The sequence below is a fragment of the Oncorhynchus gorbuscha genome, linkage group LG01 (assembly GCF_021184085.1).
Source record: "Oncorhynchus gorbuscha isolate QuinsamMale2020 ecotype Even-year linkage group LG01, OgorEven_v1.0, whole genome shotgun sequence".
In the NCBI taxonomy this organism is placed as follows: domain Eukaryota; kingdom Metazoa; phylum Chordata; class Actinopteri; order Salmoniformes; family Salmonidae; genus Oncorhynchus; species Oncorhynchus gorbuscha.
Genome location: NC_060173.1, coordinates 53,049,033 through 53,064,280, shown reverse-complemented (window position 1 = coordinate 53,064,280; position 15,248 = coordinate 53,049,033). Strand labels below are relative to the sequence as shown.

General features: G+C 48.5%; 1 protein-coding gene across 5 annotated transcripts in view; it reads left to right on the top strand.

Annotated features, from left to right (window-relative positions):
- The window catches only part of znf609a (zinc finger protein 609a), a 178,010-nt gene extending 168,088 nt beyond the window's left edge, over positions 1-9,922 (top strand). For all 5 annotated transcript variants that reach the window (XM_046356446.1, XM_046356456.1, XM_046356465.1 and 2 more), the window contains 5 exons: positions 56-2,462; positions 2,658-3,135; positions 3,316-3,654; positions 3,955-4,033; positions 4,436-9,922. In XM_046356446.1, coding sequence (XP_046212402.1) covers positions 56-2,462; positions 2,658-3,135; positions 3,316-3,654; positions 3,955-4,028 — 3,298 coding nt within the window. In that variant the 3' untranslated portion in view covers positions 4,029-4,033; positions 4,436-9,922. The remainder of the gene's footprint in view (positions 1-55; positions 2,463-2,657; positions 3,136-3,315; positions 3,655-3,954; positions 4,034-4,435) is intronic.
- The last annotated feature ends 5,326 nt before the right edge of the window (positions 9,923-15,248 follow it).

The following is a 15,248-nucleotide window of genomic DNA, read 5'->3' as shown; positions in this document are numbered from 1 at the left end:
GGGGGATGGGGGCTAATGGCCAATAGGTCTAATTCTCTGGTTTCGGTTCTCTTAGGTTCTGTGAGTCCCCCACCAGCGACTTGGAGATGAGGAACGGCCGGGGCCGGGGGAAGAGGATGAGGCCTAACGGCAACACGCCTGTCAACGAGAACAGCAACTCCTCAGACAACAAGGGCAGCGGCACCAGCAAGACGCGCGCCGCCAATAACAGCAGCAAGAGCCGGCGGGGCAGCCAGACGTCGTCGGAGCGCCGCACACCGCCCAACAGCAACACGGAGGATGTCAAGGCCAGCTCGTCGTCGGCCAACAAGCGCAAGAACAAGCCCGCCTCGGACATGGAGCCAAACTCCAGCTCTGAGGACACCAAGGGCAGCAAGCGCATGCGCACCAACTCCAACAGCGGCCCCAGAGGAGTGCCCCACACCGTCCTCCCCAGCATTCCCACCATTAAGGCAGAGCCCCTTCCCCCGCCACAACTCGACCGCAACTGCCCTTCGCCAGTGCTCATCGACTGCCCGCACCCCAACTGCAACAAGAAATACAAGCACATTAACGGCCTCAAGTACCACCAGGCCCGCGCCCACAACGACGATGACATAAAGTTGGACATGGATGGGGACAGTGAGTACGGAGAGGACTCCACTCTCCACCCCGATCCGGGCAGCTGCAACGGTGCCTCCATCTCTCAGAAGGGCTGCTTGTCCCCGGCCCGCTCAGTCACACCCAAGGGCAGGGGCTTCGAGGCCCAGACTCCATCGCCCTCCTCTGGGAAATTTGGCTCCAAGCAGAGTAAAAAGAAGCCCTGCGAGGCCGACCCGGAGGCAGTTGGTATGGCCATAGACGGCTGCGAAGACGGGCCCTGCCTAACAGATGAGGCCAGCAATGACGGCATGGACGACAAGAAAGACAGGGCCAAGAAGACGGGTAGCGGCTCCAAGGTGGACAAGCTGGCCCAAAAGGGCATGAAGTCAGCGCGGCCCATCGCCACTGCCATACCGCCTCAGCAGCTGTACTCCCTACAGACGGCCGGTGGCTTCCCTGCAGCCAGCCCCGGCTCCACCCCTGCCTTGGGCTCAGTGGTTCAGTCCATTCCCAAGAGCCCGCAGCTGAAAGCCATCCAGCCCAAGCCCTCGGCCCCAGGAGACCCCTCGTCTGTGAACCCAGCTCTGAGCGGCTCGAAGGACAAGAAGAAGAAAGACAAGAAGAAGAAAGAGGTGGGAAAGGAGGGAGACAGCCCCAAAGGGCTAGGGAAAGGAGGGAAGCCGGAAGAAGGCAAGAGCCCATACTCTGAATCCTCGGACCCGGGGAGCAAAGGTGATGGACTCCTGAATGGCTCATCGGACCCCCACCAGAGCCGGCTGGCCAGCATCAAGGCAGAGGCGGACAAGATCTACAGCTTCACTGACAACGCCCCCAGTCCATCCATCGGTGTGGCCAGCAGAATAGAGGCTGGAGGCATGGCCCAACCCCTCACCCCGCTCCACGTGGTCACGCAGAACGGAGCCGACAATTCCTCAGTGAAGACCAATAGCCCGGCCTACTCGGACATCTCAGACGCGGGCGAGGACGGCGAAGGTCGGGTGGAGGGCGCCAAAGGCATCAAGTCCGAGGAGCAGGCTATCCGAGAGAGTGCCAAGAAGGCCCTGTTCCCCGCCCAAACGCCCAGCAAGGAGTCCCCCTACTACCCCGGCTACGAGACCTACTACTCCCCGAACTACGCCAATCCCAACCCTAGCCCGGGGGTGTCTGTCACGGGGGCCACACTGCAGGAGGGGGCCCAGGTCAAGGTAAAGAAAGAGGAGCAGGAGGAGCCAGGCGATGAGGACCGTAAGGTCAAGCAGGAGCTGCAGGAGGACCGTAAGCCTGAGATGGGTGCCTCTGGACCGGGGCAACAGCAGCAGGCCTCAGTCATCCAGCAGCGCTCCAACATGTACATGCAGCCTCTCTACTACAACCAGTATGCCTACGTTCCCCCGTACGCCTACCACCCGGACCAGGCCTACCACAACCACCTGATGAACACCAACCCAGCCTACCGGCAGCAGTACGACGAGAGGCAGCGGCAGGCAGCAGCCGAGCAGCACCGCGCCGCCGAGAAGAAATCGGACGCTGCTGGAAAGGACAGGGATCGAGAGGGCTCCTCGGGGAAGGAGCAGAGTGAGGAATGGAAGCAGAAGGCTTCGGTGCCCCCCACCCTCTCCAAGGCCCCCAGTCTCACAGATTTGGGCAAAGGAGGGCCACCCCAGGGCAAGCTGTCCAAAGATCCCTCGTCTTCTTTGGAGCAGGCCAAGTCATCGGTCATCATGCCCAAGGGTGAGGATGCCAAGGCGCCGGCCCAGCAGGCCGAGGGGCTGAAGATGAAGCTGAGCGAGGGAGGGCACCATGGGAAGAGGGAGGAGCTCAAGGCTGGCATGGAGTCGGGCAGGCCCTCGGCTATGGAGCAGGGCATGTGGTACAGACAGGTAACATGACCCAACTATGTTTGAATCTGTTGATTTTGATTGGATGTTTAACGTAATGAGCCACCCATTCAAAATTAGCAGTGTACATTTTGTTGTTGTTGTGTATTTTGGGAAATGTTAAAGTGGATTTTTTTTAAATGTGTAAGAACTGTTGAGATATTGTCTGTAATCAGATATATGTTGTGGTGTTTTCAGGAGCCTGACTCGAGGCTGTGGCCTTACGTTTACCCCAGCAAGTACCCTGAGGCCCAGAAACCACAGGACGAGGAGCGGTGGAAAGAGGAACGCGACAGGGAACGGGAAAGAGACCGAGATCGAGCAGACCGAGAGAGGGACAGGGACCGAGACAACCGAGACAGGGAACGGGACCGAGACAGAGACCGAAAGGGCAAGGAGGGCAGGGATGAGAGGGCTCGGTCCAAAGACGCCACCCCCAAGGAGGAGAGCAAAGAGGGGGCTGAGCCCCGGTCGTCGTTGGCGGCCTCTGAGGAGCACCGGGGGATGGTGAAGGACCCGAGGGCCACTGCTGCCCACATGCAGTTCTCTTCTCCCCTGGCCCAGCACCAGGGCTACATTCCCTACATGCACGGAGCCTACGGCTACGGCCAGGGCTATGACTCCAGCCACCCGGGCTACCGCGGGATGCCCTCGGTCATGATGCAGAACTACCCTGGTAAGAGTTAATGCCTTGGGATACATACACCTCTTCCAATGGAATAGTATTTTCAGTCTGTACTGTGATATGTACAAAAATGACTTGGTGTATTAATTCCTGACATTTCCTGCTTTGATTGTAAATGGAAACGCGGAATCGACTCATGTCATGGTGTCTAACCACCTCTGTCACCCCCAGGTTCCTACTTCTCCTTCTCTCCCTACGGCAGTAAAATGGGGCCAGGCGAAGAGGGCGGTGAGAAGGCGTCGCGCGCCAGCCCCACGGTCAGCGGCAAGTCCGCCTCAGAGGCCAAGGCCCTGGACATCCTTCACCAGCATGCCAGCCAGTACAAGAGCAAGTCGCCGACAGTCAGCGACAAGACCCCCTTGCACGAACGGGAACGGGAGCGCGCCACTTCCGAACGAGACCGAGACATAGACCGGCCGCGCTCCTCGCCCTCGCAGCGCATCCTGCCTTCCCATCACCACCTGGGCTACCCGCTTCTCTCGGGGCAGTACGACCTGTCCTATGCCACAGGTGAGTGACGGATGGACGCCCACAAACGGGCTCAAGCACACGGAACACATCTCTCTCTCTCTGCCTTTGGCGTTCAATTAGCTAACTGCTCAAATGGAGCGCTTTTCTATGGTAATCACATCACTGTCAAATTATATAACTTTGCAAGGCCCTTTTCTCCCACCTAAGGTACTATATAATAGGTACAGTAATAACATGCAATCCATGAGTAGCCAAACTTGGTGTAGGAGTGTATTGACAAAAGTTTGAGTCATTATTAGTATATGGAGGCGTATCTAACGTTGGGCTCTTCCTTCACAGGTCTCTCCTCATCAGCCATTGTTGCCAGTCAGCAAGCCTCCGCCCCCTCCATGTACCCCCCTACACGGAGGTGAGAATGGTAAGCAAGAACCAGTTCCCCTTCACAGCTCTTGAGGACAAAAAATGCTGCATACACACACATGCACTTCTTCCTGGTGTTTAAACATGGTCATTTTTCTGAAGCTAGTACCTTAGTCAAAGTTGCTACTGACTACTAGAAGGATTTCCAGTTGTTTGATGACAAACATTGCATTCTATGGTGCCCTCTGCTGGACACAATATGAACGAACATCAACTACATTTTATTCCAAGCGTCATTCGAGAAAACAGAATGTGTGATTCTCTGTAGGGCGTTACACTACAATATAGGCTTGATTAAGCAATGCTAAATACAGGCCAATCATCTTGTTGAATGTGGATTTTAAAATCCTTCCCGTTGCTGTTTGTATAACTCTCCCTGTGTCTTTTTTTCCCCACACAGGGAGACCTGATTGGCTGACCTCAACCTTGCCTGGAGCCATGTGACTGGATCACATAAGGAAGCGTGCTGCGGCGCTCGTTTTTTAAACATCAGTTCAATGGTGTTTGTTGTACTTTTAGTTGATTTTGCCTGGTTGTTCCGGCTGATCTGGTTCCTCCTCCCTCAGCTTCATTGAAGGCCACCCCCAGAGCAAGGCTTCCTGTGGCTTGGTTGAGGGCTCACCGAGCCCACCTCCTCTGGTACCGCACGGCCAACCAACCAACCAGCCAGCCAGTCCATTGACTCCTTTGCACTGCTGAGGCATTCACAGGAAGGACTAAAAGGCCCGGAATAAGGCCTGATGAGACTGGCACGTTCTGATGGGGTGAGGCCCATCGACGGCCATTTTGGAACTAGAGAGTGCAAAAGGGAGAGGAGGTTGATCAGAAACAAACAGGATTACGTTTGAAATCACTACATGGAAATATGGACTTAATGGATTGTTCACGGATCCTGGGCCTTAGCGTAGTAGAGTTGCAGCTTAACTTGAGGAAGTGGGTTGTTTCGTCCACCCATCAACCTACCCACTGACCCTGAGGACATCTTGAGACCTTCATTGCAATGGACCCATTTCTTTTTCGGTTGTGTCTTTTATTGGGGGGGGGGGGGGGGGGTTGTTGTTTGGGCCAGAGGAGGGACCTACTGGTGTCCCCATCCCTCTCCACCACTCTGGGCTTTCTATGCAAGCCGAAGCTGCTCATCTCCATACACTGACAGAAACAGTCCTCCTCTCTGTCTGTTCAGTTTCAGGGGGAGGAACTTTCAAGTTCACAATTTTTTTGTTTTTTTGTGAAAAGTCATCATCCGCCTACTTGAGTTTGTTCAGAGCGTAAACGATATCCGTGTTCGGGTTTTTTTTGTGCTTTTTTTTTTTGTATGAGGCTTTTGTGCGGCGTTCGTTCCACGTCTTGGCTTTGACTACCTTGTTTCCATCTCACTCTGACCCAGTAAGGAAACTCCCTTGGCTGTTTGCCGCTGCTTCGAACACTACTGGCCTCTCTCAGTGGCGTCGGAGGCGGCAGCTGTGTCGCGGTTTTCCTTTTCCAAAGGGTCATCCAGTTTACAAAGCAGCACCAATGCATCCGCTACGGCTACAGCTCCCAGCTGCTCAGCGAGGGCCCCGCCTTAGAGGGAGAGGACATATCTGTGCCAGAAGGTATTTTGGCTCCGAGAGAGAAGAGGAACGGAGGGGGAGGAGAGGAGTACAGATGCACCATTCAGGGGCTCTCCAAGCTCTGTGACCCGGAAAGGGAAGGAGAAAGATGCACTGATCGGAAAGGCCGTCTGGATTCTTCAGATGCGGCCTCTGGTTCTATAGAACCATCTATCCAAGCCATCCATCCTCACTGGACACTGCAGAGGCTGGAAGAGGAGAGAGGGTCCATAGAGCCATCCATCCAGCTCTTACAGTACATATGGCATTTGTTTTGGCTGTTGTGGGCCCCAAGTGTCAGTTTGTGGACATAGAAGCTGTCTGGGACCCACAGGACTTTGTATGTGAACAGTTGGCAACTGTCTGCAAGCCACAATCTGGCTACTGCTGCTAGTCTCTCACCAAACTGCATCATGGGATGGCTGCAGTCCTCCCTCATCAGTGGACATCGAAGAACACAGAGGGAGGCTCTCTCCAGAGCTGTCAATGGATGCTCAGTGGATATGGCAGCTGCTGCACTCGCTCTCCCTCTGATCTAGTGTGTAGTGCTGGAGAGACGGGCAGCCTACTCCTGTATATTTATTAGAGTACTCATAGTCACGGAGTGCTGTGTTACTGGGAGTTGGCACATGCCCCTGTACTATATTTGGAGAATGAAAGCAATTGCAAAATGGAATCTCTCCTGCGGGCCCACATCCCCTCCCATCATATCTCTCTCTCCTTTCCAACTATCTCTGTCGTGTGTGTGTGCCTGCATGGTGTAAGACGGCACTGTAACGCGTTAGCCCAACACATAGTCCTTCCCAGCGGAGCAAGCCGTGTGCACGTTTGCTCAGCTCCCTCCCGCCCTTTCTCTCTCTCTCTCTCTCTCTCTCTCTCTTTTTCCCCACACGCACTCACTATTGTGGTTTTCTGTATATAGTGTACAGAGGAATTATTTTAAAAAGGTTTGTTCGATGCTATTGAAAAAATGTCCTTCCTACTTTTTTCTTTTTTTTGTTGGTCTGTTAGCCTTCTCTTTTTTTCCCCTAACATTCTTGATATAATATGACAAACTGTAGCTGAAGTAACAGCTTTAGAATTGAAGTGTTGTGATCATTTTTTTTCCCTCCCTCCCTGGACCTCACCCCTTTCAGAAGCTTGTTGTCCCCCCTCGAAGCCCACGATGCCATTTTAGTCCCTTCTTCGCGCACGTTCCCAAGCCGCCTCAAGGAAAACAATGTCACACGTCAACATGTCATTGTAACCTTCGCTCCTTCGTTGTCGTTGTTTTTTCGGGTTCCACGAGATGCCGATCGCGAATGCAGTTTTGTCGGCTGGGGAAGTTGGCACATGGATTTACTTTCTGCCGCGACAGACAAAGTAGAGGACAGGGAGCGAGACAGGCTGAGAGCAGAGCTGCTGTCCAGAAGGTTTGATAGAGAGGTAAAAGCACAGCAGATTCTCCCACCCGGTCCACCCCTCTCCCGTTTAATGGTGCCCATCGATCCCAACACCGCCGGACAGCGCCCGCCCCCGCCCGCTAAGAACAGTCAATCTGATTCGCTCTGATGCTTTTATTACCCTCCATGGATCCGGCTTGCTCGGGAGCGCAGCACGGAAAGTCTGAAATAATCTATTTGATTAGTGGTTTTTGTATTGTTTTGTTTTTTTACTGGGCACAGTATTTTACATTCACCATTTAGCAGGTTTTACTATATCATTTCTTCCATCCTCCCCTATTGTCCTCATCTGCTTGCATGCTCCTCCCCTATATCAAGGTGTTTTGGTACATCCTTTATACACTATGTTTTTTCCATGTGCTAACTTCCTACTGTACCACAGGTCGGTATAGTCTAATAGTAGATCCTTACCTCTATTCACCATTCATAGTGACAATAGTGGTAGGTGGATTGTTTGTCCAGATCTGCAATAGGTTAACTAGCAATCATACCACACCAAAAAAATAACTCAGATCTGCATCAGTTTTCTATATAAATCCACAAGAACATAAAGGAATAGCTGATAGGCAGCGGAGAGGCCAGGTGTGTCATTGCGCATGAAAGAACAGTGAGCACATGAAGCTCCCCTATAGATCTTGTTTAGGAACAATACAATGATTCTCTACCCTAGACTAGCCTACAACGCCACAATGCATTGAATAATTGCATTAATGTTTTCAAGTGACTACAACATTCTACTCTAGGCTGTAAACTGTAGTGGAAATGTCATTTCAATAACAGCGCAAAATCCCTGTTTATATGAATGTTTTCATTCCATTTGGATCAGTTGTGGATCTGGAAAGCACAGTAGCAGGCCAGTCTAGCTATATTTCTTTCCTTCTGATACCGAATGGGCTGTCAGTTGCGGATCATCATTCTCCCAAGTGGTCCTATAATAATGTAGCCACATAGGCCTATGCTCCCAGCAGGCACAGTGAATTCCGGAAAGATTAACCTACATTCTGCCTCCTCTCTGATCTGAACGGCTATTCCTCGTGCAACTAGAACCATAGCGCTTCAATATAGCCTAAATATTTGTCATTTAATTTTTATGTATGGCATGAACACAACCAGTCACAGCGTTTTAATCTGATTAGGCTACATCAAAGGTAGCCTTTGCATGTCCGTCCACTCTGATATAATTCCGGCATCCGAACTGTGCACTGGCTATTTTTGATTTAATTTAACCTTTTCTTTAACTAGGCAAGTCAGTTAAGAACAAATTCTTATTTACAATGACGGCCTACCCCCGAACCGGACGATGCTTGGCCAATTGTGCACCGCCCCATTGGACTCTCAATCATGGCCGGTTGTGATACACCCTGGAATCGAACCAGGGTCCGTAGTGACGCCTCTAGCACTGAGATGCAGTGCCTTAGACCCCTGCGCCACTCAAGAGCCCATTTGAGGACTAGAAAGAGCCATCTGTTACAAAACACCCAAATGTTTAATAACATTTGGAGATTGTCAAGCCAAGCCTTCGATACTGGGTACAACGTAGGGAGGGATGTGTTTTCCATTTGTCGAGATTGACATAATCCATTTCATTTTGGTGTTGAAACCACGAAACATGATGTTGAAGGGCCCGAAATTGGTAATCCGTGTGCAGTTATGCTTTGCTTATTGGTTGCATTGGCACAGGAACCTGTTGTTGGAAAATTAGTTGCATATATTTTCTATAACTATAGCATCAAAATGTTGAAAATCTGATTTCCCCCGAGCTGATCATTGTCTGCCGGACTCTGATTGTAGTGTAATGAGACCGGCAGGGAGAATCTCGTCCGTGGTGGTCGGAAAAACCCTGAACCTTCTGGCCCGTAGCCCTGCGTGACATCGACTGTAACGCAAACGTGGTGAAGTCGATATCCCCATTTATAAAGACTGGTCGCTACAGTTATTATTATTTGTGGTTGTAATCTTTTAATGGGGGTGTTATTTCAAGGGTGTGCGCATCTTTTTCTAAAGTACAAGGTGAGTGTCGTGAAAAGTTGTTGTTTTTTTACGTTGGGGGGGGAAGGCGGTGCATTTTTCTCTCACCACATGACTGTTAATGCTTAGCCATGATTGGATACTGGCACAGATTAATACAGGCACAGATTTTTCTGTTGTTGACATGTGTCCATAATACAATGGGGGAGGAGTTAGTGTTTTGGTTTTAATCCGTCTGTACAGAGTGAGACGGAAGGTGGGTGAGGTCATATAGTAATAATGTCATTTTCTGCTGTTCTACGTCTCATTGTTAAACCAGATACCCTGTGCTGGTGGCAGGCTGTTAAAAATGATGAAGGGAAAAAAGCACTTGATTTTATTTTTCGAGAATCTTGTTTTGCGGATCTTTTTTTTTTAGCACGTTGACACCAGCCAGCCAGAGAAATGACTTGTTGATCATACTCCCACGGGCAGCCATGGTTGAGGCGTCGTCTCAAATGGTGCTTGGGTAGTCGATCCTTGTGTTCCTCCCGCCGGGGGAGGAGGGAATGTTCTTGTGTGGGATGTCCTCTTCATGTTCTCTATTCATAACCCTGCCCCCTAAACCTCCCCTGCTCTATCACACTCAGCCCCGCCCCCAGAGCAGTGGCTCGGTATCAGTCATCGGTACTTGAAAGAAAGATGTTTACAGCTTCTTCTTTTTTTTATTGCTATGTTTTGTTTTGGTTCGTCCCCCACCTCTTCTCCTCCCCCGCTGTCCTTTCCCCAAGGGTTTCTCTCTTATGTAAAGTGTACATTGCCACATTTCTTTTCTTTTTTATATACAATACTGTTACTTGCCTTTGTACATTTAGGCAAAAAATAAACCTTTCTATGAGACAATCACTCCTGTCCAGTCTGTCTTGTGTGTAAAGGGCATGGATCACCATAGGTATTGCTATTGGGAAACACAGGTGCACCAACCTATCAGATTATAAGGTTATTTTTCAACATTCTGGTACTTGCTTGTGTTAAAAAATGGTTCACCATGCCAAAACATTTCGCTGACACTTACTAACTACAGGCACACTTATAGTGCATTTTAACGCTTTTTACAAGTTGTCATAATTCTTAAATAGTTCTAACTTCCTTACAATACATCACTATGATGCATTATAGGACCAAAGTGCATGATGCATCATAGATCCAACTTAAAAATACAGTTATAGGTGATCGCATACAATTGCAATGTTGTATTACCCAACTCAGTGGGTTGGTTACCCTATACATGTATCCGGTAGGGCTATGATGCACCATAGGGATGATGTATTATCAAGATGTTACTAATTCTGAGTTGTTATGAAGCAGGTTTTTATCATGCACTACACGGCATTGTAAATGCGCTTTCAAGGCGTGTGTGCATCATCGAAAGCGTTACCCGAATTCCACTACGTTTATCCATTTTTAACTTCATTGTTATTCAATTGGGCACTGGTGATTTACATTTTGTGATGCAGTAGGACACATTGACCACAGAGGGGCTCTGGCTTACCGGCAGTATTCTCCTCTCCATCCAAGTTGTAAGAGCTGTTTCTCGGGCATTCGACGAACTGCACGCTCGTGGTTTGCTTTGAAAGGAACGCTATCCAGGATATGGAAGGATATGGGCCACACTGTTTTCTTAGTCTAGTTGGGGATTTGTCAGCTCAATACCAGGCTTCTTCTCAGCTTTTTGAGAAATCAGGTGACCAAGCCTGACTGGCTCGAGATAAAAGCGCCTTACAAACACTCCAGCCTGGTGCGCAGCGGTTGCTATGGAGACACTGTTGAAAGTTGATGGGATGAAGGAAGCCCTGTACCTGAATGAATGACCTACCCTGAGCGCAGTCTCAAGAGAATACCCCTACTGTAGGCTACTGGAGTCTTTGCCTCCGGCTGTGGTGTTTTACTTGCCAATAAATATTTAGCGTTTTTTTTTCCTCATGCGTAACTGAGAAGGAAATGAGGGATTTAAACTAAATAAGAATTACCGGTTTGTATATTTATAGTATATAGATGCATTTCCACAGATGCATCATTAATGTAGGCATGGTTCTTAAAAGGATTTGTTTTGATTCAGCAGAATCTCATAAGATCGAAGAACCAATTACACAGGTCTGTCGGAGACAGATGGGCCGAGTGGCGAATGAGGTGAGCCCCACCCCTCATAAGGAGCCACTCGCCCTCCCCCCCTGGTCATTCTTACCTCTTCCTCGCAAAGAGTCGATAGCTAATTCCAAAATCACGCACTCGACTCTCCATTTGCACAAGTGTCCCAAAGCTGAGGGAGTGAAACATGCTGAAGGTGTGTAGGAGCTACACTGAACAAAAATATAAACACAACATGTAACAATTTCAAAGATTCTGCTGAGTTACAGTCAATATCAGCCAATTGAAATAATTGAATTGGGCCCTAATCTATACATTTCACATGACTGGGAATACAGATATGCATCTGTTGTTCAAATGCATTAAAAAAAGGTAGGGGCGTAGATCAGAAAACCAGTCAGTATCTGGTGTGACCACCATTTGCCTCATGCAGCGTGACATCTCCTTCCCATAGAGGTGATCAGGCTGTTGATTATGGCCTGTGGGATGTTGTCCCACTCTTCAATGGCTGTGTGAAGTTGCTGGATATTGGCGGGAACTGGAACACGCTTTTGTACACCTCAATCCAGAGCATCCCAAACATGCTCAATGGGTGACATGTCTGGTGAGTATTTAGGTCATGGAAGAACTGGGACATTTTCAGCTTCCAGGAATTGTGTACAGATCCTTCCGAAATGGGCCGTGCATTATCATGCTGAAACATGAGCTCTCGTCACAGTATCTCTGCATTCAAATTGCCATGGATAAAATGCAATTGTGTCCGTAGCATATGCCTGCCCATACCTTTCTGTACAAGAGTGGATAGTTACCTCCCTACAGTTGGCTTACCATGCCGATTTGATACTATAGATGCATCATCTAGCTATGTTTTGTTACGTCAAGGAAAATTTTCTCATAACACGAAAACTGTCCAGTCTCGCTGATGACTATATAATGTTTGTATAAAACATTCTCCTCATGTTGCAAGAAAGTTTCTAGAACTTTCTTGAACGGTTCCCAGAATGTTTCATTAGGTTGTGGGAACATCACAAAAGATGTTTTCCCAAAACACTGAAAACGGTCCAGTTGTGGGGATGATTCTACAATGTTTCTTTTAGAGTGCTAAAAGCATTCACCTGATGTTACAAGAATGTTCCCATAACACATTTCATCTGTTCTCTCAAGGTTTCCAGAATGTATCTTTAGGTTGTAGGAACATTGTGTGGATATGACACTAAAACTGTCCAGTGCTGACATTCAGGGTATTGTTTGTATCGAGGTGCACAAAAAATTCCTTTCATGTTCTAAGAATGTTAACAGAATAGCCTGTATGAGTTCTTAAAGGTTCCAGTGTGGGTACATTACAAGAGAGAGATTCCCAAAACACAAAATATGCCCCATATACTACCCACCACTGCGACCTGTATGCTCTTGCTGGCTGGTCCTCGCTTCATATTCGTTGCCAAACTCACTGGCTCCAGGTCATCTACAAGTCTTTGCTAGGTAAAGCCCCACCTTATCTCAGCTCACTGGTCACCATAGCAGCACCCACCCGTAGCATGCGCTCCAGCAGGTATATTTCACTGGTCACCCTGAAAGCCAATTCCTCATTTGGCCAACTTTCCTTCCAGTTCTCTGCTGCGAATGACTGGAACGAATTGCAAAAATCACTGAAGCTGGAGACTCATATCGTCCTCACTGACTTTAAGCACCAGCTGTCAGAGCAGCTGAAAGATCACTGCAGCTGTACATAGCCCATCCAACTATCTCATCCCCATACTGTTATTTATTTATTTTTGCTCCTTTGCACACCAGTATCTCTACTTGCACATTAATCTTCTGCATATCTATCACTCCAGTTTTTACTTTCTAAATAGTTATTATTTTGCCACTATGGCCTATTCATTGCCTTACCTCCCTTATCTTACCTCATTTGCTCACACTGTATATAGACTTTTTTCTATGGTGTTATTGACTGTATGTTTTGATATTCCATGTGTATCTCTGTGTTGTTTGTGTCTCACTGCTTTGCTTAATCTTGGCCAGGTCGCAGTTGTAAATAAGAACTTGTTCTCAACTAGCCTACCTGGTTAAATAAAAAGGTGAAATAAAAAAATTACAAGGGACGTTTTGTGCACCCTGATACAAACATTATCTGGATGTTAGCATTGGACAGTTTTTGTGTTTTGGGGACCTATCTCTTGTCATATCCCCACAATGTTCCCACAATGTAAAGAAATGTATAAAGAACTTTTAAACATTTTTCACCCTGAAAATAACTTTGCATAATTATCCGCACAACTTGGCATTTTTTGTGTTTTTGGAACATATATTTTGTCCCCACAATGTTCCCACCAGACTGTTTCCTCAAATCAAATGTATATATAAAGCCCTTTTTACATCAGCCTATGTTACAAAGTGCTATACAGAAACCCAACCTAAAACCCCAAACAATGGAGATGTAGAAGCGCGGTGGCTAGGAAAAACTCTGAAGAAAGGCAGGAACCTAGGAAGAAACCTAGAGGAACCAGGGTCTAAAGGATGGCCAGTCCTCTTCTGGCTGTAACGGATTGAGATTATAACAGTACATGGCCAAGATGTTCAAACGTTTGTAGATGACCAGCAGTGTCAAATAATAAACATAATCACAGTGGTTGTAGAAGGTGCCAACTGTTGGTCAGCACCTCAGGAGTAAATGTCAGTTGGTTTTTCATAGCCGATCATTCAGAGTTAGAGACAGCAGGTGCGGTAGAGAGAGAGAGTCCCAAACAGCAGGTCTGAGACAGGTAGCACATCCGGTGAACAGGTCAGGGTTCCATAGCCGCAGGCAGAACAGTTGAAACTGGAGCAGCAGCATGACCAGGTGGACTGGGGACAGCAAGGAGTCATCAGGCCAGGTAGTCCTGAGGCATGGTCCCAGGGCTCGGGTCCTCTGGGAAGGGAGGGAGAGAGAATTAGAGGGAGCACACTTAAATTCATACAGGACACCGGATAAGACAGGAGAAATACTCCAGATATAACAGACCCTAGCCCCCCAACACATAAACTATTGCAGCATAAATACTGGAGGCTGAGACAGGAGGGGTCGGTAAACACTGTGACTCCGTCCGACGATACCCCTGGACAGGGCCAACCAGGCAGGATATAACCCCACCCACTTTGCCAAAGCACAGCCCCCACACCACTAGAGTGATATCTTCAACCAACAACTTACTACCCTGAGACAAGACTGAGTACAGCCCGGAAAGATCTCCCCCACGGCACAAACCCGATGGGGGCGCCAAACCCGGACAGGAAGATCATGTCAGTGACTCAACCCACTCAAGTGATGCACCTCTCCTAGGGACAGGATGGAAGAGCAACAGTAAGCCAGTGAATCAGCCCCATAATAGGGTTAGAGGCAGAGAATCCTGGTGGAGAGAGGGGAACCAGCCAGGCAGAGACAGCAAGGGCAGTTCGTTGCTCCAGTGCCTTTCCGTTCACCTTCACACCCCTGGGCCAGACTACACTCAATCATAGGATCTACTGAAGAGATGAGTCCTCAGTAAAGACTTAAATGTTGAGACAGAGTCTGCATCTCTCACAGGCAGACCATTCCATAAAAATGGAGCTCTATAGGAGAAACCCCTGCCTCCAGCTGTTTGCTTAGAAATTCTAGAGACAACAAGGAGTCCTGCGTCTTGTGACCGTAGTGTACGTGTAGGTGTGTACGGCAGGACAAAATCAGAAAGATAAGTAGGAGCAAGCCCATGTAATGCTTTGTGGGTTAGCAGTAGAACCTTGAAATCAACCCCAGCCTTTACAGGAAGTCAGTGTAGAGACATGTAGTCAAGGTCAGGGTGTTGAGCCTAACGCTGATCACATTTTTTGGTTCTAGTCAAGATTCCAGCAGCCGTTTAGCACTAACTGAAGTTTATTTATTGCTTTATCCGGGTAGCCGGAAAGTAGAGAATTGCAGTAGTCTAATCTCAAAGTGACAAAGCATGCATGATTTTTTAAACAAAGTTTCTGATTTTTGCAATGTTACGTAGATGGAAGAAAGCTGCCCATGAAACAGTATTGATATGTTCGTCAAAAGAGAGATCAGTGTCCAGAGTAACGCAGA